General features: G+C 49.8%; 1 protein-coding gene and 1 non-coding gene across 17 annotated transcripts in view; one reads left to right on the top strand and one right to left on the bottom strand.

The window, feature by feature from the left end:
* Window positions 1–26,555, top strand: part of phldb1b (pleckstrin homology-like domain, family B, member 1b) — a 475,105-nt gene that overhangs the window by 444,490 nt on the left and 4,060 nt on the right. For 13 of the 16 annotated variants that reach the window (XM_070894525.1, XM_070894517.1, XM_070894521.1 and 10 more), the window contains 5 exons: window positions 14,647–14,737; window positions 19,091–19,237; window positions 20,413–20,632; window positions 21,569–21,654; window positions 25,408–25,437. In XM_070894525.1, coding sequence (XP_070750626.1) covers window positions 14,647–14,737; window positions 19,091–19,237; window positions 20,413–20,632; window positions 21,569–21,654; window positions 25,408–25,437 — 574 coding nt within the window. The remainder of the gene's footprint in view (window positions 1–14,646; window positions 14,738–19,090; window positions 19,238–20,412; window positions 20,633–21,568; window positions 21,655–25,407; window positions 25,438–26,555) is intronic. The other 3 variants (XM_070894532.1, XM_070894519.1, XM_070894529.1) reach the window with 1 other exon arrangement.
* Window positions 2,097–2,294, bottom strand: LOC139276566 (U2 spliceosomal RNA). Its single transcript, XR_011595949.1, has one exon. It is a non-coding gene; the product is annotated as a U2 spliceosomal RNA (small nuclear RNA).

The raw sequence follows: 26,555 nt of genomic DNA, 5'->3' as shown, positions 1-26,555 counted from the left end.
GAGACTGTAATTCCCGTTTTGGGCTGTTCACTCACCTGAGAACTCACTTTTAGAGTGGAAGCAAGTCTTCCTCGATTTCGAGGGACTGCCTATGATGATGATGATAGATTTTTATAGAGTAAGGTTATCAAGGGTTAAGGAGCCAAGGCGGGTAAATGGGGTTAAGCTACAGATCAGCCATGATACAATTGAATGGCGGAACAGGCTCGAGGGGCTGAATGGTCTTCTCCTGTTCTGATGTAAACGTCGACCTCCACACATCAGGAGGGCTTCATATAACATGGTGCACTTCATATGCCTGCATAATGGAGATTCAGGCAGGTCTTGCTGTGGAGAATTCCCTTGATGTTCTGTCCTTTAAAAAGAAAAACATTGTGATGTTATCAAGGCGAGACCACTTTGGAGAAGAAAATAAAACTGCACAGAGAGACTGAGTCATTCTCTAAATGAGACACCGATTGTGGTGTCTGTATCCACATCCACAGCGGCTAATTATTTCCTGACACACAACAGGAAGGCAGTATGGGGGACTTTGGAATGGTAATTGGTGCACGGTTAGTGCCTGCCGAGGGTACAGGCCACTGAGGAAAACACATTATTTTTTTGATGCGCTGGAATACTTTCTGCTCTCCTCCCTTCTCCAGGGGGCGCTGATTTCCAAAGGCACCGCTCACCCCCATGCCCTCCTGTACCTCGCCCCAAGTGGCCAGTCATGGCGCGCGTGATTCCGGACAATGAATTTTGTGGGCTATTTGACTGCAGCAGCATCGCCGAATTTGATCCTTTCCCTAACTGACATTCTAGCGCACGAACCTTCCAGCAAGTGATGGGTGGGGTGGGGGGTCACTCGATAGCGATCAGGAGCGGTATCAGTAAAAAGTGACCATGAAGCTGTTCCGATTTGTCGTTATAAACCCAACTGGTTCACTAATGTCCCCATAGGGAAGGAAACCTGTCATCCTTGCTCGGTCTGGGCCTATATTGTTTTATTTTAATTTCAAAATATACTTTATTCACATAAAAATTTGTACAGTACATTCAGAAGCAGTTCAGTACGTTTAGCTGCGGTCAGCAATCCCATACACTACATTTGGGTGCTGACGGCAGTTCCGTTCGATACATTCCCTTGCCTTTCAGTTCAAGTACAATACGGGATACCTTGTAGTACATTCAACAAATTACATTACACGTGTCACTATACAGTACACGGAATGGGTGACGGTACATTTACATTTTTTCTTTTCAACGTGCATTACGAAACAGACCTCGCATTGTACATGGCACTACAGAGGTGTTTACAGATCATGGTGCTCCGTGTACACAAAAAAGAAGTTACAAGTACGGCCCGAGGGGAGTTTTGTACTGATTCCTGCCCCCGTGTTTACCCTGGCAGAAGGGCTTTAAACTGTGGCCCTTCCCCACCGTGCCTTTGCGGCGACTGCACCAATTTTAACCAGTCTGGGCCTATATATTTTTTTAATTTCAAAATATACTTTATTCATATAAAAATCTGTACCGTACATTCAGAGGCATTTCAATACCTTTAGCTGCGGTCAGCCATCCCATACACTATTATTTGGGTGCTGACGGCAGTTCCGTTCGTTACATTTCCTTGTTTTCCAGTTCTAGTGCAATTCGGTCCAATACGGGATACCTTGTAGTACATTCAAACAAATTACATTTCATGTGTCACTATACAGTACACGGAATGCGTGACGGTACATTTGCATTTTTTTTTTCTTTTCAACGCGCATTTCGCCACAGACCTTGCATTGTACATGGCACTACATTAGATGTTTACAGATCATGGTGCTCCGTGTACACACAAAGTAAATTACAAATACAGCCCGAGGGGGGTTTTGTACTGATTCCTGCCCCTGGCTTTACCGTGACGGAAGGGCTTTAAACTGTGGCCCTTCCCCACCGTGCCTTTGCGGCGACTGCACCAATTTTAAGTGCGTCCCTCCATATTTTTTTTTTATTTTAATTTTTTTGTTGCCAGTCTTTCCAATTCTTTGTCAGATCACAAACGCCAGAGGTCACCTTGCACACATCAAGGATCACCCTGCGCTAATGCTCTTAGCCAAAAGGCCTAGAGCCCAAGCACCGTTCCTGGAAGTACTGCAATACCAGGTTCGTGCCATGGAGGTGGATGGGTCAGGTCCCCCACACACCTCCTATTTCCAAAAAGCATAGGAGAATCACCTTCCTGATCCAGGGAGAACCACGTTGGGGTCATAGTTACTCCCCTGTCAGGTCAGTTACGCATGATCTTAGCCAAAAGGCCGAGGGGTGCGTCCCTCATATGTGACTCCAGTCTCACACCAATGTGGTTGACTCTTACCCACCCTCTGCAGTAGTGCAGTGAGCCTCTCCGTTGTATCGAACCACTAGTGACTCGAGATGGGCAATAAATGCTGGTCTTGTTGGTGACACACACATCCCGGCAATAAATTTTAAAAAGGAATTTGATAAACACTTGGAAATAAAACATTACAGGATAAGGGGGAAGAACAGGAAATTAGATTAGAATGGACAGCTCAGCGTGCATAAATTGGTTTGTGTTCCTTTGAGTTTGGGAGGCTGAGAGGGGGAGTTAATTGTGGCGTTTAAGATGATCAAGGGATTTGATACGGTAGATAGGGAGAAACCATTTCCTCTGGTGTGGGGGAGTCCAGAACAAGGGGTTAACCTTCAAATTAGAGCCAGGCCGTTCTGCGGTGATGTCAGGAAGCACTTCTTCACACAAAGGGTAGTGGGAATCTGGAACTCTCTCCCTTAGGAGGCTGTGGATGCTGGAAGGGTCAATTGGAGCTTTCAAGACTGAGATTGAGAGATATTTGTTGGGTCGGGGCATCGAGGGATATTGAGCAACGGCGGGTAAATGGAATTGAGGTACAGATCAGCCACGATCCAATTGAATGGTGGAGCAGGCTCGAGGGGCTGAATGGCCGTTTAAAAAATGTGTTCATGGGATGTGGGTGTTTCTGGCAAGACTGGCATTGCGCATCCCTAGTTGCACTTGAGAAGGGGCCGTTAGGGGCAATAACTGCTAGCCTTGACAGCGATGCCCACATCGCATGAACAAAAAAAAATATTTGTGGCAGTATTTTTTATAAAGCGCAAGATTTTCCTGGAGTTGATCGAAGGTCAGGAACTACCCTGTTAAAGTAGACAACTTTCTTGGCCCCCCCCAAAAAATCTGGGAATTTTCACTTTTCTGTGGAGACAGGGTTAACTGTACTGGGCAGGTACAGTGGTCACTGGAAATATCTGTTTAATAGCAAGCGAGCCCCAGGTGGGCAGAGGAAACGTTACAAGGACATCCTCAAAGCCTCCTTGATAAAATGCAACATGCCCACTGACACCTGGGAATCCCTGGCCAAAGACCGCCCCAAGTGGAGGAAGAGCATCCGGGAGGGCGCTGAGCACCTCGAGTCTCGTCGCCGAGAGCATGCAGAAACCAAGCGGAAGGAGCGTGCGGCAAGCCAGACTCCCCACCCTCCCTTTCCTCCAACCACTGTCTGTCCCACCTGTGACAGAGACTGTGGTTCTCGTTTTGGACTGTTCAGTCACCTGAGAACTCACTTTTAGAGTGGAAGCAATTCATGATGATTTGGAGTTTGGCGTGGATTAAATGTGCATTTTGGATACCACACACACACAACTGAAAAATCTGTCCACTCTGTGCGGGGAGATAAACGCGCGATGCCACGGAGCAGAGACGTGGGATGAGGGGAGAGAGTTAGCACCAGGAGAGGCTCAGAGGAGCTGAATGGGCTGCCTGTGTGCTACAATTGCCCGGGTTGTGTGGTTGGGCACAGATTCCACTCCAGGTTTTCCAGGCAGCTCTGCTTCACTCTCTCCACACCGTGCACTTGTTCCATGTTTGCGTTTGCTGAAGTTTTGCGCACACAGAGCGAGGGAGAGAGACAAGCAATGTAAAAGCTCTCCAGTTGGTTTTGCTTCTCAAGGCACAGCTTTCTACCTTCATGTCACCTTAACACCTGAGCTCTCCTGAGAATGGGGGTGAAGGAGAAGAAGAGGAGGGTTTTCCCGGATCTTTTGTGCTGGGGATTGTAGCCAGGGCTTGAGCTGAAACAATGGCTTCTAATCATTACAAGAAGTGTGGCAGGTGAGTGTGCCAAAGGTGCTCTTTCTCTCTCTCTAGTACCGCTGTTTGTGCCTCAAAAGCCAAACGCTCTTGTTATTGCAAGCAGGAAGCATGTCTCCAGGTGGCAGTGGGTGGGGATGTTGGGAGAGGGAGTTGCTGTGTTTGCGTGTCAGGAGGCTGTGTGCCTACCGAGGGTACAAGCCGCTGAACTGTGGAAAGCACTTGATTTGTTAATCCTCTGGAATATTTTCTCCTCTCCTCCCTTCTCCTGGGCGCGCTGATTCCCAAAGATACCAGGGGCTTCCCCCCCCCCCGTGCCCTCTCCCCAAGTGGCCAGACTTTGCGTGTTTGAGTCCGGGTAATGAATTTCGCGTGCTGCTTGACTGCAGGGGCATCGCAGATTTTGACACTTTCCCTAGCTGACAGTGGTGTGCTCGAATCTTCCAGTTGGTGGGGGGGGGGGGGCAAGGGGGCAGGGTGGGGGCGGTCGCTAGATAGCGATCAGGAGCGGGTTTGACTTCTGCCGGAATTGTGTCTGCATTTTGTTCCTCGTCTGTCGCTGTACCCCCTTCAGAGGACAAACCGCCTCGCCCGTTCCTGGCACCTGGGAGCTGGACTTTAAACCCTCCCCGGGAGCGTCCCATCCCTGACTCCATGCCCCTCGCCACCTCCTTGGCAGCGGCTCCAGCTCCATTAACCTTTCCAAGGTCGCAGTTCCGAAATAGAAAGTTTCTTTTAAAAAAAGATTCAAATGAGGTGCTTGCTTTGGATAATGAAGGGGTTTGCACAGAATTCTGATGTGGTTTTATCCCTAGTTTATAATAACGTGCAGTGGTCTCGTCAGCTTGGCTCATCAGGCAGCGATCTCGCCTCTGAGTCAGAAGCTGGAATTGGGCAAGTCACAATCCAGGATGGTGTTCCGGAGAAAGTGACCTTCACACGTGCCCTTCAGCCAAGACCCCTGTCTGCCTGGCCAACGGCTCACGTTGGGGTTATTGACCTCATGGCGCTGTTTGGAAGAAGGACAGGTAGTTCTCCAAGTGACCTGGCCAACACGCTCCCCTGCGCTGTTAATGTCTCGCCGCGGTTTGTGGGATATTGCTGTGCGCGGAACGTCCGTCATGTTTGGCCATGTAATTTGTCAGCCGTGGCTCAGTGGGCAGCACCTACGTCTCTGAGTCAGAAGGTTGTGGGTTCAAGTCCCACTCCAGAGACTTGAGAACAAAAATCCAGACCGACACTCCCAGTGCAGTGCTGAGAGAGCGCCATCGTGTCGATGGGGCAGTACTGAGGGAGCGCTGCACTGTCGGAGGGGCAGTACTGAGGGAGTGCTGCACTGTCGGAGGGGCAGTACTGAGAGAGCGCTGCACTTTTGGAGGGACAGTACTGATGGAACGCTGCACTGTCGGAGGGGCAGTACTGAGGGAGTGCCGCACTGTCGGAGGGACAGTACTGAGGGAGCGCTGCACTGTCGGAGGGGCAGTACTGAGGGAGTGCCGCACTGTCGGAGGGACAGTACTGAGGGAGCGCTGCACTGTCGGAGGGGCAGTACTGAGGGAGTGCCGCACTGTCGGAGGGACAGTACTGAGGGAGCGCTGCACTGTCGGAGGGGCAGTACTGAGGGAGTGCTGCACTGTCGGAGGGGCAGTACTGAGGGAGCGCTGCACTGTCGGAGGGGCAGTACTGAGGGAGCGCTGCACTGTCGGAGGGGCAGTACTGAGGGAGCGCTGCACTGTCGGAGGGGCAGTACTGAGGGAGTGCCGCACTGTCGGAGGGGCAGTACTGAGGGAGTGCTGCACTGTCGGAGGGGCAGTACTGAGGGAGCGCTGCACTGTCGGAGGGGCAGTACTGAGGGAGCGCTGCACTGTCGGAGGGACAGTACTGAGGGAGCGCTGCACTGTCATCTTTCGGATGAGATGTTAAACTGGGGCCCCGCCCTCTCAAGTGGACGAGAAAGATCCACACCTGCTATTTTGAAGAAAAGCAGGGATGTCCCAGCCAATATTTTTATCCATCAATCAACATCACTAAAGCAAATTATCTGGTCATTATCACATTGCTGTTTGTGGGAACTTGCTGTGCACAAATTAGCTGCCACCTTTCCCACATTACAACAGTGACTACACTTCAAAAAGTACTTCATTGGCTGTAAAGCGCTTTGGATCGCCCTGAAGTTATGAAAGGTGCTATCGAAATGAAAGTCTTGACGCACAATAACAGTGACTGTACTTCAAAGTGGTTGGCTGTGGTAAAGTGCACGGGAAGGAGTATTTCTGAGACCGGTGGTCAATATAAACTCCTTCTGTGAGTCAGAGATGTATATCAGTGTCGTACTGAGCTACACCGAGCAGTCAGTCGGGGATCAGATATTGGATCCTTGTTCCCTGTTGAGTTAGCTGATCGAAGCCAGGTACAATAGGAGGTGTTACAGTGGGTCTGAACAGTTACAGCGCAGGAGGTGGTCACTCAGCCCGTCGAGCCCGTGCCGGCTCTCTGCAAGAGCACTTCAGCCAGTCCCACTCCCCCGCCCTTTCCCCGTAGCCCGGCACATTATTTTCCTTCAGATACTTATACTTGTACAACTCCCTTTTGAAAGCCACGATTGAGTCTGCCTCCATCACCCTCTCAGGCAGCGCATTCCAGATCCTAACCACTCGCTGAATAAAAAAGTTTTTCCTCATGTCGCCTTTGGTTCTTCCGCTGTTCACCATAAATCTGTGTTCTCTGGTTCTCGACCCTTCCACCAATGGGAGCAGTTTCTCTCTTAACCCTTCCACCAATGGGAGCTATTTCTCTCTCAATCCTTACGCCAATGGGAACAGTTTCTCTCTCAACCCTTCCGCCAATGGGGAACAGTCTCTCTCTTATCTACTCTGTCTGGAACCCTCATGATTTTGAACACATCTCCTCTCAACCTTCTCTACTCTGAGGAGAAGTATATCAAAGAGATGTGTATCTGCCAGGGTCCCAGCTCCTGATCATGATCGACTAATTCCGGCTGGAAAGCCAAGTAAGGAAAGGATCAAGCTCAATAGTGATGCACGCTATGGTCAAATAGCCTTCTGGTGCACTCTCGCACCAACATAGTGTAAAACTGGAACTCTCTTCCCCCAAAAGCGGTGGACGCCAAGGGTCAATTGGAGCTTTCAAGACTGAGGTCTCTAGATTTTTTTTTTATTCGACAAGGTTGTCAAAGGATATGGAGAAAAGGTGATGATCTGATTGACTGGTGGAACAGGCTCAAGGGGCTGAATGGCCTCCTCCTGTTCTGATGTACTTTAAATTTGCCCAAAATTCTTTCCTGTTTCTGAAGTGTGTCTGCTTATCCAATACATGAAGTGTTTTATAAATGTGCACTAAACCAATGGTTTTAATTTTAAACGTATAATCCTGTTAAATATTTAAAATTCCTTCGCTCAGACTAATCATTTGTTTTCACTCCGCGACAACCTGCATTTATGGAGTGGTGTTAATGTGCAGAGACCTCCCAAGGCATCAGGAGAACAGGAGGAATGAACTGCTATAACACAGGCTCGGTTACAGGGATGGAGGTCACGGGGGTTTTATGTGGGAGATGCGGCAAGCCAGATACATTTAGGAAGGGATTACAAGCTATCTTATGTTCTTTTACAGTCATATAGGTGTCAGCCATGTCTCATTATCTGATCATTGCTGTTTGTGGGAGCTTGCTGTGCGCAAATTTACTGCCGCGTTTCTGACACCACAACAGTGACTACACTCCAAAAACTCAAGCACTTTGCGACGTCCTTTCTTTAAGTAGCGATGAAGATAATATTAAGCTCCAGCCACCGAAACAAAGCTGCACGCTCCTGAAACTCGGTATCCTGCTGGGGTTTTTTTTAAACGATTCCACGCTTGTTGCTTCCCGGAACTTTCCCGTAAATCCATTCCTCATGTTGATCGGTTTCTGTGAGGACGGACATCCTGTCATCATTCCTAATTCACCAATCTGTATTGACTTGTCCAGCTAGCCCACTTTCAGTGTCAGACACAGAGTACTGTTTATTTACTGCGTCTGAGGGGTGACCTGTTAGACGTGCTTCAAATTATGCACGGGTGGACATAGAGAAGGTGTTTCCACTTGTGGTGGTGGGGGATGGGAAGTCCAAAACTAAGGGGCCATCAATATAAGATAGTCACTCCTAAATCCAATGGGGAATTCGGGAGAAAGTTCTTTACCCAGAGAGTGGTGAGAATGTGGAACTCGCTGTCACAGGGAGTGGTTGAAGCGAATAGTATCGATGCATTTAAGTGGAGACTGGATAAACAGAACGGGAGCTTAGTGGTAATGTTCCTGGACGAGTAATTGTAATGTATTTACCTCATGGGTTCTTTGCTTAAGAATTCACAGCAACACGTTGCTATTAAGAACGAGTTGGTTAATTAACAAAGGTTTAACAATCACCCCACACATTACCAGTTCATCCACTAGGCTCACAACTGCATACCTCATCGTGGATGACCTAGACCCAATTGGCTGGGGTTTTATTGAGTCCTAAGCCACTCACAATGCAACAGCTCATAGGCTCACACATTACAGTAATCCAGAATGATCCAGAGAGGTTGAGTTCAAGTCTCACTTCGGCCACTGGGGAATTTAACTTCAGTTAATTAAATAAATCTGGAACAATTTCTTTAAAAAGCTGGTATCAGTTATGGTGGCCATGCAACTACTGGGTGGTTGTAAAAACCCATCTGGTTTTGACCACACTCGACCAGCTCCGTTGGGCGGGCCACATTGTCCGCATGCTCGGACTCCCAAAGCAAGCGCTCTACTCGGAACTCCTACACGGCAAACGAGCCCCAGGTGGGCAGAGCAAACGTTACGAGGACACCCTCAAAGCCTCCCTGATAAAGTGCAACATCCCCATCGACACCTGGGAGTCCCCGGCCAAAGACCGCCCTCAGTGGAGGAAGAGCATCTGTGTCTGTACATTCGATGTATTTCTATACACCACCTGTGAGGTTCTTTCACAGACGCTTCCTTTCCGAGCAGTAAAGCAGGGATCAGAGTCATAGCTCGAGCTGCGAGTCCTTGAAGGCCTCCCTCGAGTGTCAGTGACCAGACTGAAGATGCAATAACAGTGCAAAAAAAACCTAGGCCAGTCGCTGGTGAGTGCCACCTGTTCCGGCTTAAGCTGAATCAATGAGAGGCGCTGCTCATCGGAAAGAAAAGATTGGACTAATTTCACTCGTGCATTACCGGTCTGGAGAGAGACCAGTCCAGATGTTACCACTTACCAGTTTAACAATCCAGAATTAACTTCAGATGAAGGCTGTACATGTGACATGGAGAGTGTCATTTTTTTTCTGGCATGTCCGGGTTTTTTTGGCTGGTTTCCCGATGTAGGATTTTTACCGTCCCATATTGGTCCAGTGTGAAGGTGTTTGATGTAAGACCCGGCAGAAAATCGTTTCAACACTGGAATTGGAGCTCTCTTGCTGGTTCAGTGGGTAGTGGCATCACCCTGTGTGGTACCGTGTCAGTCAGACCAAGAAAGCCCAAGATTCAAGATTTAGTGGTCCATGCAATGTCCCCAGGACTGTGAGGTGTAATGTATTGGCCTTTCTCTAAAAGGAAGAACGAAAGACGTGCATTTCTATAGCGCCTTTCACGACCTCAGGAATTCCAAAAGCGCTTTGCAGCCAATGAAGTGCATTTGGAGTGTAGTCACTGTTGTAATGTGGGAAGCGCGGCAGTCAATTTGTGCACAGCAAGCTCCCACACACAGCAATGTGATACTGGCCAGATAATCTGTTTTTAGTTATGTTGATTGAGGGATAAATATTGGCCCCAGGACACCAGGGAGAACTCCGTGCTCTTCTTTGAAATAGTGACATTGGATATTTACGTCCACCTAAAAGAGTAGAAGGGGCCTCGGTTTAACGTCTCATCCGAAAGATGGCACCTCTGACAGTGCGGCACTCCCTCAGTACTACCCCTCCAATAGTGCGGCGCTCCCTGAGTACTGCCCCTCTGACAGTGCGGCACTCCCTCAGTACTGCCCCTCTGACAGTGCGGCACTCCCTCAGTACTACCCCTCCAACAGTGCGGCACTCCCTCAGTACTGCCCCTCCAACAGTGCAGTGCTCCCTGAGTACTGCCCCTCTGACAGTGCAGTGCTCCCTCAGTACTATCTCTCCAACAGTGCAACATTCCCTCAGTACTTCTTCTCCGACAGTGCGGCGCTCCCTCAGTATTACCACTCCGACAGTGCGGCGCTCCCTCAGCACTGCCCCTCCGACAGTGCAGCACTCCCTCAACACTACCTCTCCAACTGTGCAGCGCTCCCTCAGTACTGCACTGGAAGTGTCGGCCTGGATTATCTGCTCCGATCTGTGGAGTGCGACTGGGACCCACGGACCGTCTGAGTCAGAGGTGAGTTGTAGCTGGGGACGAGACTGGAGGTTTTAATTTACAGAGTCTCTGCGCTCGTGACCGAAGCGACAGCAACGTTTCCCGATAATAGCAGGATTATTTCTCCAGCAGAATACCGTGAGAGGAGGATAGTTACAGAAACAGACGATGTACGTAAATTCCAGTCACTGACAGCAGTGCGGCCTCCAAGCGTGACTGACTGGGAATTGGGTCATTCCCCAATCACCTCCATTGTGGCCGGGAGTCGTGGTGTCGGTACAGGCAGTGGGGGTTGCCAACCCTCTAGGATTGACCTGGAGTCTCCACCTGGAATATTGTGCTCAGTTTTGGTCTCCTAATCTGAGGAAGGATGTTCTTGCTATTGAGGGAGTGCAGCGAAGGTTCACCAGATTGATTCCTGGAATGGCAGGATTGACCTGTGAAGAAAGACTGGATTGACTAGGCTTATATTCTCTGGAGTTTAGAAGAATGAGAGGGGATCTCATAGAAGCATATAAAATCCTGACGGGATTGGACAGGTTAGATGCAGGAAGAATGTTCCCGATGTTGGGGAAGTCCAGACCCAGGGGTCACAATCTAAGGATAAGGGGTAAGCCATTTAGGACCGAGATGAGGAGAAACTTCTTCACTCAGAGAATTGTGAACCTGTGGAATTCTCTAGCACAGAAAGTCGTTGAGGTCAGTTCGTTAGATATATTCAAAAGGGAGTTAGATGTGGCCCTTACGGCTAAAGGGATCAAGGGGTATGGAGAGAAAGCAGGAATGGGGTACTGAGGGAATGATCAGCCATGATCATATTGAATGGCGGTGCAGGCTCGAGGGGCCGAATGGCCTATTCCTGCACCTACTTTCTATGTTTCTATGAATTGAAGATTAATCTCCAGGAAAAGCTGCGAGCAACATCTGGGTATTAAAACACTGTGGGGTTGATTTTCATTTTCTTGGTGCACTCGTTTATTGGAACAGTGTCAGAGTTGGGAGGAATCAGGCTGTTTGGCAATCAAAATCAACCAATTGAAGCACAAAGTGCCTGTGAGCTTTCCCATTGGCCGTTGGGGAAGGTGGGGCCTGGCGATGAAGGACATACCGAGCAGCCAATGGCGGGAGAGTTTTATTCCACGACGTTCCGCCTCGCATTAACCCGTGGGTTTACGCTAGGCGGAACATCGTGGAATAAAACCTCCAGGAATGCCTCCAAGTGGAGGTGACAACCCCAAATACTCAGCCAAAGAATCCCAGCCGTCCCTGAACTGTGCCTCTCGGACTACACCACACCCGATCGATGCACGGAGAGGGTTTTTTAGAATATATAGCTGTAAAGTTCGCAGGATAAAACATGAAACCTGGTCTTGGCTCCCAAGTAAGTCTTTCTTGGTTAAGCATGTTTTGCTGAATGCAGTTTGTTCGGCATTTTTAAAAGTAAATATCTGCAAGAAGCTGACAGTTAATGGCCCAGGGGGAGATGTTATCCTCCAATGCTCGCTGGATCTGGGGTATTGTTTTACTGTGAGCTGATGGGATACCAGTGCTTCCATGCTGGGGATGTTGGCCTGAGCGAGAACACTGAGGTTGGTGTGCCTATCCTGCCAGTGGACTGGCACGATCTAGATCAGTCCGATGGATGGGCCACATCGTCCGCATGCCCAATACGAGACTCCCAACATAAGCTCCGACACGGCAAGCGAGCCCCAGGTGGCCAGAGGAAACGTTACAAGGACACCCTCAAAGCCTCCTTGACAAAGTGCAACATCCCCGCCGACACCTGGGAGTCCCTGGCCCAAGACCGCCCTCGGTGGAGGAAGAGCATCCGGGAAGCGCCGCTCACTTTGAGTCTCTTCGCCGGGAGCACGCGGAAGCCAAGCGGAAGGAGCGCTCGGCAACCCAAGCACCCCACCCACCCGTCCCTCCAACCACCGTCTGCCCCACCTGTGACAGAGGCTGTAGGTCCCACATTGGACTCTTCAGTCACCTGAGAACTCAGTGTAGAAGCAATCATCCTCAACTCTGGGGGACTGCTTGAGAAGGATGGGGTATGAACGTACCAAACCCAATGCCTGCACCAGTCCACGAGATCTGCTCACTCCCAAACCCCTGCTCACTCCCGGGCCCCTGCTCGCTCCCGGGCCCCTGCTCGCTCCCGGGCCCCTGCTCGCTCCCGGGCCCCTGCTCACTCCCGGGCCCCTGCTCACTCCCAAACCCCTGCTCACTCCCGGGCCCCTACTCGCTCCCAGACCCCTGCTCGCTCCCAGACCCCTGCTCGCTCCCGGGCCCCTGCTCACTCCCAAACCCCTGCTCACTCCCAAACCCCTGCTCACTCCCGGGCCCCTGCTCGCTCCCGGGCCCCTGCTCGCTCCCGGGCCCCTGCTCGCTCCCGGGCCCCTGCTCGCTCCCGGGCCCCTGCTCGCTCCCGGGCCCCTGCTCACTTCTGGGCCCCTACTCACTCTCTCCCCCTCCCCACCCACCCACCCTTAAAAATATAAGACTGAGCTCGATATGCTTGGGTCGTCATGTTTAGGGATACAGATCTGACATCATCTAATTGAGTGGCGGAACAGGCTCGAGGGGCTGAAGGGCCTCCTCCTGTTTCTAACACTTGGAATGGATTACCAGGCAGGTAATGGAAGCCCAACGCCAAGAATCATTTAACTGTTGGATTGTGTGCTGGAAGGTTCGTACATGTTAAGTAAGTTAGTTGGAAAGAATGGCCTCCTTCATCTGTATCCATGTTGTGAGTTCAGACTAAGTTTTGTATTTTATCTCTGTACATGGACTGCACGGAATATCATTGGATATTAAGGGAATCAAGGGATTTGGGGACAGTTGAGGTAGAAGATCAGCCATGATCTCATTGAATGGCGGAGCAGGCTCGAGGGGCCGAATGGCCGACTCCTGCTCCTATTTCTTACGTTATGTTTTCCTCTGGGTACTGTGGTGTGGTGGCCATGTTACTGGATGAGTAATCCAGTGAATATGAGTTCAAATTCCAGCATGGTAGCTTGTGAATTTGAATTTGGTTCGAAAAAAATCCCGAAATGGAGAGCTGGCATCAGTAAAAGTGACCATGAAGCTGTCGGATTGTCGTAAAAACCCATCTGGTTCACTGATGTCCCTTTAGGGAAGGAAACCTGCCTCCCTTACCTGGTCTCTGGGCCTATATGTGACTCCAGTCCCACACCAACGTGGTGGAGCTCGCCACTCTGTGGTATCAAACCGCTACCAGTGGATCAAGAGGAAGGCGACTCGCAACCTCGGGGCGATAAATGCCAGCCTTGCCAGGGGCGCCCACCTCCCGAGAACAGAAACACTTATCAATTGACCCCCCCAGTTGTAATGTATGCCCCAGTGAGCATGCTCACAGGCTTGGCCAGTCACGTGATGTTCACAAGACTCAATTAACCGGTCCAGGCAGCGGGCGGTCGAGGGGATCGATCAGCCCGACTGTCTGCCTCTCTTCCGTGGCTTTGATCGCGCCAGGGTGTCCCTGGAGATGGAGCACGTGGTGTCCACCGGTACGCTCGCGGCCTTCCGCGAGAGGTGGGCGCCGGAGGGACTGGAGTGCATCATTACCCCCGGCAACCAAATTTTAATTTGAACTAAGTTTTATTCAGAAATTTGTGGGTTCTAGTGCCCTTACCAAAAGGTGGCATTGATTTAATCTTCTATTTTAAAAGAGTTGTAGAGCTGTTGCATTGTGAGTGGCTTAGCCAGTCACGTGATGTTCACAAGACTCAATAAAACCCCGGCCAGTTGGATTCGGGGGATCCACAATGGGGCAGGTGGTTGTGAGCCTGGTGGATGAACTGGTAATGTGTAGTGTGATTGTTAAACCTTTTGCTAATAAACCAACTAGTTCTTAATAGCAATGTGTTGCTATGAATTCTTTAGCAAAGAACCCATGAAGCAAATACATTACACCTCCCTCAACAACTATTTTTGGGGGAAAGAGAGTTCCAGATTTCCACAAGTGCTTTGTGACATCACCCCAAGTTTGTCTTTGGTCGCTTTGAGCTTGTGTTCTAAAATGGTGAATACAATCACATTTAGGCCAAAATTCAAAAGACGTGTTCTAAAATGGGTCTTGTCAGCGACTCCCGATTTTAACAGCCGATTGTTTTTTCTCTTCCCCGGAAAGCGCCAGTGGTGTCGATGTCTCCAAGATCGAGGAAATGGAAAAGATGCTGAAGGAGGCACAAGCAGAGAAGGCTCGACTTTTGGAGACCAGGGTATGTACCTCAGGGCTTCACTCAAACCTACTCCTGGTTATAGCTCAGGGAGGTAAACGCACCATCGCTCGCGTTATATTTTATTGGAAACATGAACAATTGGTTTCTTGCCCCCTGTGTCATTCCCAGATTTCCCCTGCACTGCCACTTCCCCTGGCTGGGTCCTCTTGCATCACCGGCTGATGGGACAGTTTACTGACCTGCATAAGATCATAAGAATTAGGAGCAGGAGTCGGTCATCATTCAATAAGATCACGGCTGAACTTCTACCTTAACTCACTTTTCCGCCCGATCCCCATATCCCTTGATTCCCCAAGAATCTATCGATCCCAGCCTTGAATATACTCAACGACTGAGCAACCACAGCCCTCTGGGGTAGAGAATTCCAAAGATTTACAACCCTCTGTTCAGAAATTTCTCCTCATCTCAGGCCTAAATAGCCGACCCCTTATCCTGAGACTGTGACCCCTGGTTCTAGGCTCTCCAGCCCGGGGGAAACCGCCTCTACTGAGGGGAGCCTCTGAATCTCCAGCCCTGCCCGCTCCTTCTTCTCCCTGCAACTTCGCAGTGGTCGCTCATCGTGAATGGCGATAGATTAGGAAAAGGAGAGGTGCAATGAGACCTGGGTGTCATGGTACATCAGTCATTGAAAGTTGGCATGCAGATACAGCAGGCGGTGAAGAAGGTAAATGGTATGTTGGCCTTCATAGCTAGGGGATTTGAGTATAGGAGCAGGGAGGTCTTACTGCAGTTGTACAGGGCCTTGGTGAGGCCTCACCTGGAATATTGTGCTCAGTTTTGGTCTCCTAATCTGAGGAAGGACGTTCTTGCTATTGAGGGAGTGCAGCGAAGGTTCACCAGACTGATTCCCGGGATGGCAGGACTGACATATGAGGAGAGACTGGATCGACTGGGCCTGTATTCACTGGAGTTTAGAAGAATGAGAGGGGATCTCATAGAAACATATAAAATTCTGACGGGATTGGACAGGTTAGATGCAGGAAGAATGTTCCCGATTTTGGGGAAGTCCAGAACCAGTGGTCACAGTCTAAGGATAAGGGGTAAGCCATTTAGGACCAAGATAAGGAGAAACTTCTTCACTCAGAGAATTGTTAACCTGTGGAATTCTCTACCGCAGAAAGTTGTTGAGGCCAGTTCATTAGATATATTCAAGAAGGAGTTAGATATGGCCCTTATGGCTAAAGGGATCAAGGGGTATGGAGAGAAAGCAGGAAAGGGGTACTGAGGTGAATGATCAGCCATGATCTTATTGAATGGTGGTGCAGGCTCGAAGGACCGAATGGCCTACTCCTGCACCTAATTTCTATGTTTCTATGTTTCCAACCCATTGCACGCAGCACCTCAGGACTACAGAACTCTTGACCATCCTCAGTCTTCGCTGCCTACAATCTATTCCAAAACCCAAGCTTGGTGTGTCTTAATCATAAACCAGGGATGTTTAAAATGCTGATTGACCAGGACGATATCACAACTGAGAGGTTATAACTATCAGGAAAGATTGAATGAGCTGGGGCGCTTTTCTCTAGAAAAGGGCGAGCTGAGGGTGTGACCTGATAGAGGGCTTTAAGATTTTGAAATAGTTTGATAGGGTAGACGTAGAGAAGATGTTTCCACTTATGGAATCCAAAGTTAGGGATCATAAATGTGAGATAGTCACTAATAAATCCAATGGGGAATTTACCCAGAGAGCGGTGAGAATGTGGAACTCTCTCCCACAGGGAGTGGTTGAGGTGATTGTTATCGATGTATTTCAGGGGAAGCTGGAGAAAGAAATAGAAGGATAGGCTGATGGGGTGGCAGGAGGCTGGTGTGGAGCATAAACACCGACACGGACCTGTTGGGCCGAACGGCCTGTTTCTATGCCGTATATTTCTGTGTAATTCTATATAATAAAATCACAATTCATCTGGGAGGTTCCTGACCCACTCCTGGCGGGACGGTGGAGGAGTGCAGTGGGATAGTTTTTGTACGGAAGAAGGAAGGGCTGTTCACCCATGAAGCCTGTTCCTCCACGTAACATGGACAATCGATCCTGTTGTGGGCTACAACTCGTCCTTCTATTCGTCGACGGAAAGATTCAGTTTTACCTGCTCCCCGAACCCCAGTTGTTGTGTAAAGCTTTAGAATCCATCCTGGTTTCTCCACGATTCAACACTGCCCTCAATAAACAACAACTCCCTCCCTCCTCCCCACCTAGAGTACTACCCTCATGTCCTGGTGAGCGTGCAGTGTCTCTGTTTATAACCTCCACTCCCACTCCCAAATCTACCCAGCTCTTCTTTGAGGGGGTGAATTAACAGACGTGATATATTCTTCTTCACCACATCACAAACACATACACACACCCAAGATAGCTCGTTCGGGACTGGTTTCTCGTAGCTCTGATGTACTGGTACTCTACGTGTAACAAGACTATCCGACTCCTCAGAAACAATACAGTCATTCCAACTTTCAACTCTTTCCACGTCTGTAGGTAAAATATAATCAATGTGAGCAAACTGAACCTTTCCACGACCCGGCCCATTGACCGGATATGTGCAGGGGCCACTTATCAACAGAGCCATTGCTTTTTCTCGGAGTTCATTCCATATCCGGTGTATTATAACAGTTACTGGCGCTAAATGAAGAGCAGTAACACTTCTCTGTGAGACCATGCCCCTAGTTTTAGTTTCCCCTATGAGTGGAAATATCCTCTCTTGACGAACCCCCTCATTATCTTATATGTCTCAATAAGACGACCTCTCATTCTTCTGAACTCCAACGTGTAGGGGCCCAACCTACTCAGCCTATCTTCATAAATCAAATCCTTCATCTCCGGAAACAACCGAGTGAACCTTCTCAAAGCAGCCTCCAATGCAATAATCTTAAAGGCCTCTGTTAGTTCACCACTCAGTCGTCTTATTTCTAGAGAAAAGCGCCCCAGTCTATTCAATCTTTCCTGATAGTTATAACACCTCAGTTTTGCATTGTAAAAAGGCACTAAAACATCGAGGTTAGTTTCTGTCATCCGGTGCGAATAAATTTCTTCTAAAACTCCGGTCTCACTTGGGGGGTGCTTGTTAATTGTTTAACTTTTAGTTCCACCAGCGAGTTACCCGTTCGCCCCATGCCAGGTTTTAGCCGAGGGTTTGGGTGATGTGCCACCCTGGCACACAGCATGAAACACAAGATGGGAATCGGGAGCATTGCTTCTCGCTCTGAGAGCCGACAGCCCTGGGGCTCCAGGAATGCTTCACAATCCTTTCCTGTTTATCTTTTGGCAGAAATTAAAATCTTCAGACTTCCTGGAGTTTTAGGGGATGGGAGCTCAGATGTTGCAGAAGTCCCACGGGCTTTTGTGTGTGTGTGTGTGTGGTGTGTCGATATATGTGTGATATTTATATATATATATATATATATATATATCTGGGTGTGAGTGTTCTGTGTGGGTGGGTGTAAATATGGATGTGGATGTGTGCGTGTGCAGGGGTATGTGTCTGTGTGTGTTGTGTGGGTGTGTGTAAATATGGGTGAGGATGTGTGTGCGTGTGCAGGGGTATGTGTCTGGGTGTGTGTAAATATGGGTGAGGATGTGTGTGCATGCAGGGGTATGTGTCTGTGTGTGTTGTGTGTGGGAGTGTGTAAATATGGGTGAGGATTTGTGTGCGTGCAGGGGTATGTGTGTGTGTTGTGTGTGTATATGTGTATTGCTTTAGGGAATGTCTCTAAAGATGCCGAGAGGGTGAATCGCTCCCCAGTGTATTTCTTTGGCGAATGTCTCTAACGGTGCAGTGAGGGTGAATCACCCATTTAAGACGGAGACAAGGAGGAAATTCTTCTCTGAGGGTGGTGAATCTTTGAAATTCTCTACCCCAGAGAGCTGTGGAGACTGGGTCATTGAATATATTCACGGTGGCAATAGACAGATTTTTCAACGATAAGGGTTATGGTGAGCGGGCGGGGAAGTGGAGTTGAGGCTAAGATCAGATCAGCCATGATCTTATTGAATGGCGGAGCAGGCTCGAGGGGCCAAGTGGCCGACTCCTGTTCCTATTTCTTGTGCTATGTATTTTCCCCTCCAAATCCATTTTCCTGTCCTCAATTTGAAACCAGTTTCTGAGCACAGTGCTATGAGGGAGGGAGTTCCACAATGTTGACCCAGCAACGGTTTTAAGGAATGGCCCACGTGCGTCCAAGTGTGCGACTTGTGAGATGGCACCTGCTGCCCTGGTTCCTCCCAGCGGTGGAGGTCACGGGTTTGGGAGGTGCTACCGAAGTAGCCTTGGCGAGTCGGGTGGGTTTTCTGGATGACGATGATGTTGGTGTTGTTCCCCTCCCCCTCCCGTCCCACAGGCTCGCGAGATGGAGATGCGTCGTCAGGCCTTTGACGAAGAGCGCAAGAGGCGCGAGGAGCTGGAGAAGAGGCTACAGGATGAAACCGTTCACCGGCAGCAGTTGGTCGATAAAGAGGTCAAGATGCGGGAGAAAAATTTTTCACAGGTACCCGCTGACTGGAATCGCCCAAACTTATTTTTTTTATTTACGTGGTTGCAGAGGAATAGAAGGTTCCTGGTTCCACGGCAACGGTGTGTTATTGTACCTCCACCTCTGTTTGTTGGGTTTCTGATACTGGCCGCACCGTCAAACTGCCAGCATCAACTTGCATTTATATAGCGCCTTTAACGCCGTAAACCGTCCCGAGGCGCCTCACGGGAGCGTTATCAAACCAAACGTGACACCCAGCCGCAGAAGGAGATTGTTCGGACAGGTGACAAGAAGCTGGGTCAAAGAGGTCGATTTTAAGGAGCGTCTTAAAGGAGGCGAGAGAGAGGCGGAGAGGTTTAGGGAGGGAATTCCAGAGCTTGGGGCCCAGGCAGCTGGAGGCACGGGGGAAGAGGCCAGAGATCTCGGAGAGTTATCGGGCTGGAGGTTGGGAGGGAGGGAACATCAGAGAATGAAAGATAAGCCAACTTAGTGGTTTATTTCAGAGCAGCAAAGGTAGAGGCCTCGGAACAGACAGCCCGCCTACCCACTAGGTACGACTGGGGCAATGAGAGGCCTCACTAAAACAAAACACACTTCCACCACCATGGGGGGGAGGGGGCGGGGGCCGGCAGCATTAAAGCCATCTAATGCCAACTGAAGGAAGACTGTGACAATGTTTACAAACCTTGTCACCATGTTTTGCCGCCGTGCATTGTACGGCAGCTAGTGAATAACTGGACCTCGCATTCTTTGAGTCATAAAGAATGAACTTGCATTTATATAGCAACTTATATTCCCGACTTCAGAACTTCCCAAAGCGCTTCACAGCCAATGAAGTACTTTTTGAGGTGCAGTCACTGTTGTAACATAGGAAACGCAGCAGCCAATTTGCGCACAGCAAGCTCCCACAAACAGCAATGTGACCATGACCCAGATAACCTGTTTTAGTTGAGGGGTAAATGTGGCCAGGACACCGGGGATAACTCCCCTGCTCTCCTTCAACTAATGCAATGGGATCTTTAATATCCACCTGACAGAGCAGGTGAGGGGTTTGGGGAGGGGGGGACGGGAAGTGTAAATCTAATCGATAGCAGCTTAGTCCCAAGATGGGCCCTCCTTGTTGTTGGGGGTCTCCATGATGTTCTGCCTTTGAATTCCACTTCACTCGTTCATTCTGACCTGCCTTCCAGGCACGACCTTTAACCCGGTATCTACCAATCAGGAAGGAGGATTTTGACCTACGGTCCCACATCGAATCGTCGGGGCACAACCTGGAGATCTGCTACCAGGTGACCATGTCCGAGAAGATGTGCAAAGGTTACCTCACGAAGATGGGCGGGAAGATCAAGTCCTGGAGAAAACGCTGGTTTGTCTTTGACCGGATCAAGCGGACGTTGTCGTATTACGTGGGTAAGGGGCCCTTGTACTGTTGGGGTTCTGCTTTTGGAAACTCATCATTTTACTATTTCTCTCTCGGACGTGAGAGATATCAGACCCTCCCCCCGACACTGTCGAACCCCAGTATTAGGTAAACACCTTCGGGCGGGTGGCATGGAAGGAGAGGAGGGGGTCAATTAAAATTTTCAAGACTTAGTTGGGCAAGAGTATGGTAATGTACGCATCTGTGAGTATGCTCGCAGGTTTGTAGAGCTGTTGCGTTGTGAGTGGCTTAGCCAGTCACGTGATGTTCACAAGACTCAATAAAACCCCAGCCAGTTGGGTTCGGGGGATCCACGACGGGGCAGGTGGTTGTGAGCCTAGTGGATGAACTGGTAATGTGTACTGTGATTGTTAAAGCTTTGCTAATAAACCGACTAGTTCTTAATAGCAATGTGTTGCTATGAATTCTTAAGCAATGAACCCATGAAGCAAATACATTACAGGTATTAAGGATTACGGAACCAAGGCGGGTAGAAGGAGTTAAGATACAGATCAGTCATGATCTAATTGAATGGCGGAACAGGCTCGAGGGGCTAAATGGCCTCCTTGTGTTCCTCATTGAGCAAGGCGCCAGTACGCGCTATGGAAACTCTGCCTGGTGGCTAGCTTTCCGATCGCAGTGCAGTGACTACCTGCACAAGTGTCGACACCGAGGGTCAGCTGTGCTGACCCAGTCCTCCCCTCCCCCGTGGTCCCAGCGACTTGCTCTCCGTCACTGTCCAGGCCGACGTGAGACGATTGGCCTCTGGGGGTGAGGTACCAGAGCGTTTCCTGGACCTCTGGATCTCAACTCTGGCCCTTTGGGAGAGATGGGACGGATATTGGGGAATAATGAGAGGGCAGGAAAAACACTGTTGAAAGAATCGACCTGGACATTTTAATTGAAACGATTTAATTTTCCGACAGATAAACACGAAAGTAAATTAAAGGGAGTGATTTATTTTCAAGCCATCGAGGAGGTTTACTATGACCATCTCCGAAGTGCCTCAAAGGTAAGAAACTACACAGGTGCTCCTACTCTGGAACTGGTAATGGTGCAGATAGACCCTGCCTTCCTCTCCCACAGTCACACCGACCTCTCTTCCTGGCTTCATTGGCTACACTATCTCCTCTGGGTCAGAAGGTTGTGGATTCAAGTCCCACAACAGGACATTGAACAACAAGAACATAAGAAATAGGAACAGGAGTCGGTCATTTGGCCTCTCGAGCCTGCTCCACCATTCAATAAGATCATGGCTGATCTGATCATGGACTCAACTCCACTTCCCTGCCCGCTCCCCATAACCCTTCACTCCTTTATCGCTCAAAAATCTGTCTATCTCCACCTTAAATATATTCAATGACCCAGCCTGCACAGCTCTCTGGGGCAGAGAATTCCACAGATTCATGACCCACTGAGAGAAGAAATTCCTCCTCATCTCAGTGTTAAATCAGCGACCGCTTATTCTGGAACTATGCCCCTCGTTCTAGATTCCCCCACGAGGGGAAACATCCTCTCTGCATCTACCCTGTCGAGCCCCCTCAGAATCTTCCACGTTTCAATAAGATTACCTCTCATTCTTCTAAACTCCAATGAGTATAGACCCAACCTGCTCAACCTTTCCTCATATGACAACCCCCTCATCTCAGGAATTAATCTAGTGAACCTTCTCTGAACTGCCTCCAATGCAAGTATATTCCTCCTTAAATTGAGCACGTGTCTCTGCAGTGCTGTGGCCTGGGAATACCGCACTGTCAGAAGGTTGGGAGGTTAAGCCAATCCTCATCTGCCTGTTCATGTGGATGTTGAAGATCCCACGCGAAGATTCTGAAGGGGATTGACCGGGTAGTTGCTGGGAGGATGTTTCCCCCGGGCTGGGAAGTCTAGAACCAGGGGTCACAGTCTCAGGATAAGGGGTCGGCCATTTAGGACTGCGATGAGGAGGAATTTCTTCACTCAGAGGGTGGTGAATCTTTGGAATTCTCTGCCCCAGAGGGCTGTGGCTGCTGAGTCGCTGAGTATATTCAAGGCTGAAATCAATAAATTTTTTTGGACTCGAGGGGAATCGAGGGATATGGGGTTCGGGCGGGAAAATGGAGTTGAGGTCGATGATCTTACTGAATGGCGGAGCAGGCTTGAGGGGCCGAATGGCGTACTCCTGCTCCTAATTATTATGTTCTTATGATTGGCAAAAGAACCTTGGAGAGGGTGCAGTGGGGATTTTCTCGAATGATGCCAGGGATGACCAAGTTCAGTTATGCTGTGGGACTGGAGATGTTGGGATTGTTCTCCAAAGAGCAGAGAGGGTTACGATGGAATTTAATACAGATGATCAAAAAGAGCCCGAGGGGGAGATGGGGAGAATGTTTTTACGCGGCGAGTTGTTGTGATCGGGAACGCGCTGCCTGAAAGGGCGGTGGGAGCAGATTCAATAGTAACTTTCAAAGGGGAATTGGATATAGACTTGAAAAGGAAACATTTTTAGAGCGGGGGGGGGGGAGTGGGATTAATGGATCGCTCTCTCACAGAGTCGGCACAGGCACGATGGGCCGAATGGCCTCCTTCTGTGCTGTACGATTCTAACAATCAAAAGCAGGCCAGGGAGTTTTCCCGGTGTCCTTGCCAATCCCGTCTCGACTCACACCGCACTGGGTGTTTGCGGGACGTTACAGGCTGTGTATGCCGGCTCTGCATTGCAGAAGTAATTTTCTGTGTGAAGTGTTTCCAAGCGTTTTGATGTCGCAAATGTGTAAGTATTTATATTGTCAGTGTTTTTTTTTTGTTCCCACTGATGCCAGTTGCAGCACTGTGCTTGCTCTGCCCAGGAAATCGAGCCCCAATCAATCCGTTTACTGGTCTGTGGCAGTCCGCAATAACAGGGCTTCATTCTATTAAAGGCCGATCACACTGCTTCCTCAGGCGGCAAACCTTTCCATCTCTGATGTAGCTGTTTAGAAAACACTTTTTTTTTGAGTAGTTGTGGCTCTTGGATTCAGGACATTGAAACCAGTTACCCCCTCAGATCCCTGGTGTTGGATTTGAGATATCAGGAGATCACTAACCCTCCCCCGCCCCCGCCCCCTTCCCTCCCCCCCCCCCACTCCAGGAGTAAGTTATGTGTCAAAGTTGGAAACCTGGGGGAAGGTGTGATTTAAGTTGGATCTCACTGCGGAAGAGCAATGTTTCGGGGTAAAGAAGAATTCTTCTTCACTTTTTTTAGCAAGATTGTAAAGAAAGAACGACTTGCATTTATATAGCGCCTTTCATATCCTCAGGACGTCCCAAAGCACTTTACAGCCAATGAAGTACTTTAGGAATGTAGTCACTTCAAACTTCGCAACAGGCGAGACAACCAAGCAAGCTCCCTCAAATAGCAATGTGATAATGACCAGATAATCTGCTTTTGTTTATGTTGACTGAGGGATAAATATTGGTCAGGACACCGGGGAGAACTCCCCTGCTCTTCAAATCGTGCCGCAGGATCTTTTATATCCACCTGAGAGCAGACGGGGCCTCGGTTTAACATTTCAAAAGAAAGACGGCACCTTCGACAGTGCAGTGCTCCCTCAGTACTGCCCCTCCGACAGTGCGGCGCTCCCTCAGTACTGCCCCTCCGACAGTGCGGCGCTCCCTCAGTACTGCCCCTCCGACAGTGCGGCACTCCCTCAGTACTGCCCCTCCGACAGTGCGGCACTCCCTCAGTACTGCCCCTCCGACAGTGCAGCACTCCCTCAGTACTGCCTCTCCGACAGTGCGGCACTCCCTCAGTACTGCCCCTCTGACAGTGCGGCACTCCCTCAGTACTGCCCCTCCGACAGTGCGGCAATCCCTCAGTACTGCCCCTCCGACATGCAGCGCTCCCTCAGTACTGCCCCTCTGACAGTGCGGCACTCCCTCAGTACTGCCCCTCCAACAGTGCGGCACTCCCTCAGCACTGCCCCTCCGACAGTGTGGCACTCCCTCAGCACTGCCCCTCCGACAGTGTGGCACTCCCTCAGTACTGCCCCTCCGACAGTGCAGCACTCCCTCAGTACTGCCCCTCCGACAGTGTGGCACTCCCTCAGTACTGCTCCTCCGACAGTGCGGCACTCCCTCAGTACTGCTCCTCCGACAGTGCGGCACTCCCTCAGTACTGCCCCTCCGACAGTGCAGCACTCCCTCAGTACTGCCCCTCCGACAGTGTGGCACTCCCTCGGTACTGCTCCTCCGACAGTGTGGCACTCCCTCAGTACTGCTCCTCCGACAGTGCGGCACTCCCTCAGTACTGCACTGGGAGTGTCAGCCTAGATTTTGTGCTCAAGTCTCTGAGGGGGGACCTGAACCTACAACCTTCTGCTACCCACTGAGGCACGGCCGACACATAAACGTGTACATTAATAAAGAAATTCATAATTTGGCTGCACAGCGAACATGGGAGCTCCTCTTTAGTTCACAGCAGTGGCACTCACAGATTGAAGGCCCGATTATTCGTGGGTCATTTTAAGCCGTACCAACCCACCCGGAGGGGAGAGCGGGGAATGGGGCATGTTCGGGTCAGAGGTCAAAGGGAGCGCAAAATGGGGCGAGGTGTAAAATCCGACCCCAAACTGCCCCGTTAACGTCTGGGTTGGGTTAAAATTACCCCCTTAAAGCCTCTGTATTAAGTTACAACTTTGAGCTCCGCGAACTGTGAGCAAGATCTTCCCTTGCCGTCAGGTGTATTTATTGCTTGTGCTTTTCTCTCTCTTTTCTCTGTTGCCTGGGCTATTTCCTTCCTTGCTGGCAGAAGGGATATTTGAGCCTGCATAGAATCAATGTACGTATAATTCACAGCTCTCTGTGTTGTGTGTCAGCCTCGCTCTCTGCTTGCCAAGGCTACGTCTCTGTTCTATGTCAGCACAGCTCACCGTGAAATCGCTTTTTAAAGTAAACTAGCCCTCGGCCGGGGCGGTGATGGCCCGAGCTCACTGGTGGTCACTGAGGGGGTGACGTCATTTGTGGTCGCACAGAATCAGTGGCTCGCTTTATGGCCCGCCCATTGACTGCAACCGATAAACTCTGGAATTCCCTCCCTAAACCTCTCCGCCTCTCTCTCCTCCTTTAAGACCCTCCTTAAATCCTACCTGTTTGACCCAGCTTTTGGTCATCTGCCCTAATCATAGAATCGTAGAAAAATTACGACGCAGGAGGCCATTCGGCCCATCGTGTCCGCGCCGGCCGACCAAGAGCTATCCAGCCCAATCCCACTTTCCGGCTCTCGGTCCGTAGCCCTGTAGGTCACGGCACTTCAGGTGCACATCCAAGTACTTTTTAAATGTGGTGAGGGTTTCTGCCTCAACCACCCTTTCAGGCCGTGAGTTCCAGACCCCCACCACCCTCTGGGTGAAGATATTTCCCCTCAAATCCCCTCTAAACCTCCTACCAATTACTTTAAATCTGTGCCTCCTGGTTATTAACCCCTCTGCTAAGGGAACTAGGTCCTTCCTATCCACTCTATCCAGGCCCCTCATAATTTTATACACCTCAATAATGTCTCCTCTCAGCCTCCTCTGTTCCAAAGAAAACAACCCCAGCCTATCCAATCTTTCCTCATCGCTAAAATTCTCCAGTCCCGGCAACATCCTCGTAAATCTTCTCTGCACCCTCTCTAGTGCAATTACATCTTTCCTGTAATGTGGTGACAGGAATTGGTTACCCGCCCTAATATCTCCTTCTGTGGCTCCGACTCTGATCAGAAATCAGGCAGGGTGTAAAACAACAACAACTTGCATTTATATAGCGCTTTTACGGTAGTAAAACGTCCCAAGGCGTGTCACAGGAGTGCAATCAGACAAAGGTTTGACACCAAGCCACATAAGGGGATATTAGGGCAGGTGACCAAAAGCTTGGTCAAAGAGGTCGGTTTGCAGGGGCGCCTCAGAGGAGGAGAGAGAG

Source organism: Pristiophorus japonicus, chromosome 11 (genome assembly GCF_044704955.1).
Source record: "Pristiophorus japonicus isolate sPriJap1 chromosome 11, sPriJap1.hap1, whole genome shotgun sequence".
Classification (NCBI taxonomy): domain Eukaryota; kingdom Metazoa; phylum Chordata; class Chondrichthyes; family Pristiophoridae; genus Pristiophorus; species Pristiophorus japonicus.
The sequence above is the reverse complement of the archived record's forward strand: the minus strand, read 5'-3'. Positions and strand labels throughout refer to the sequence as shown.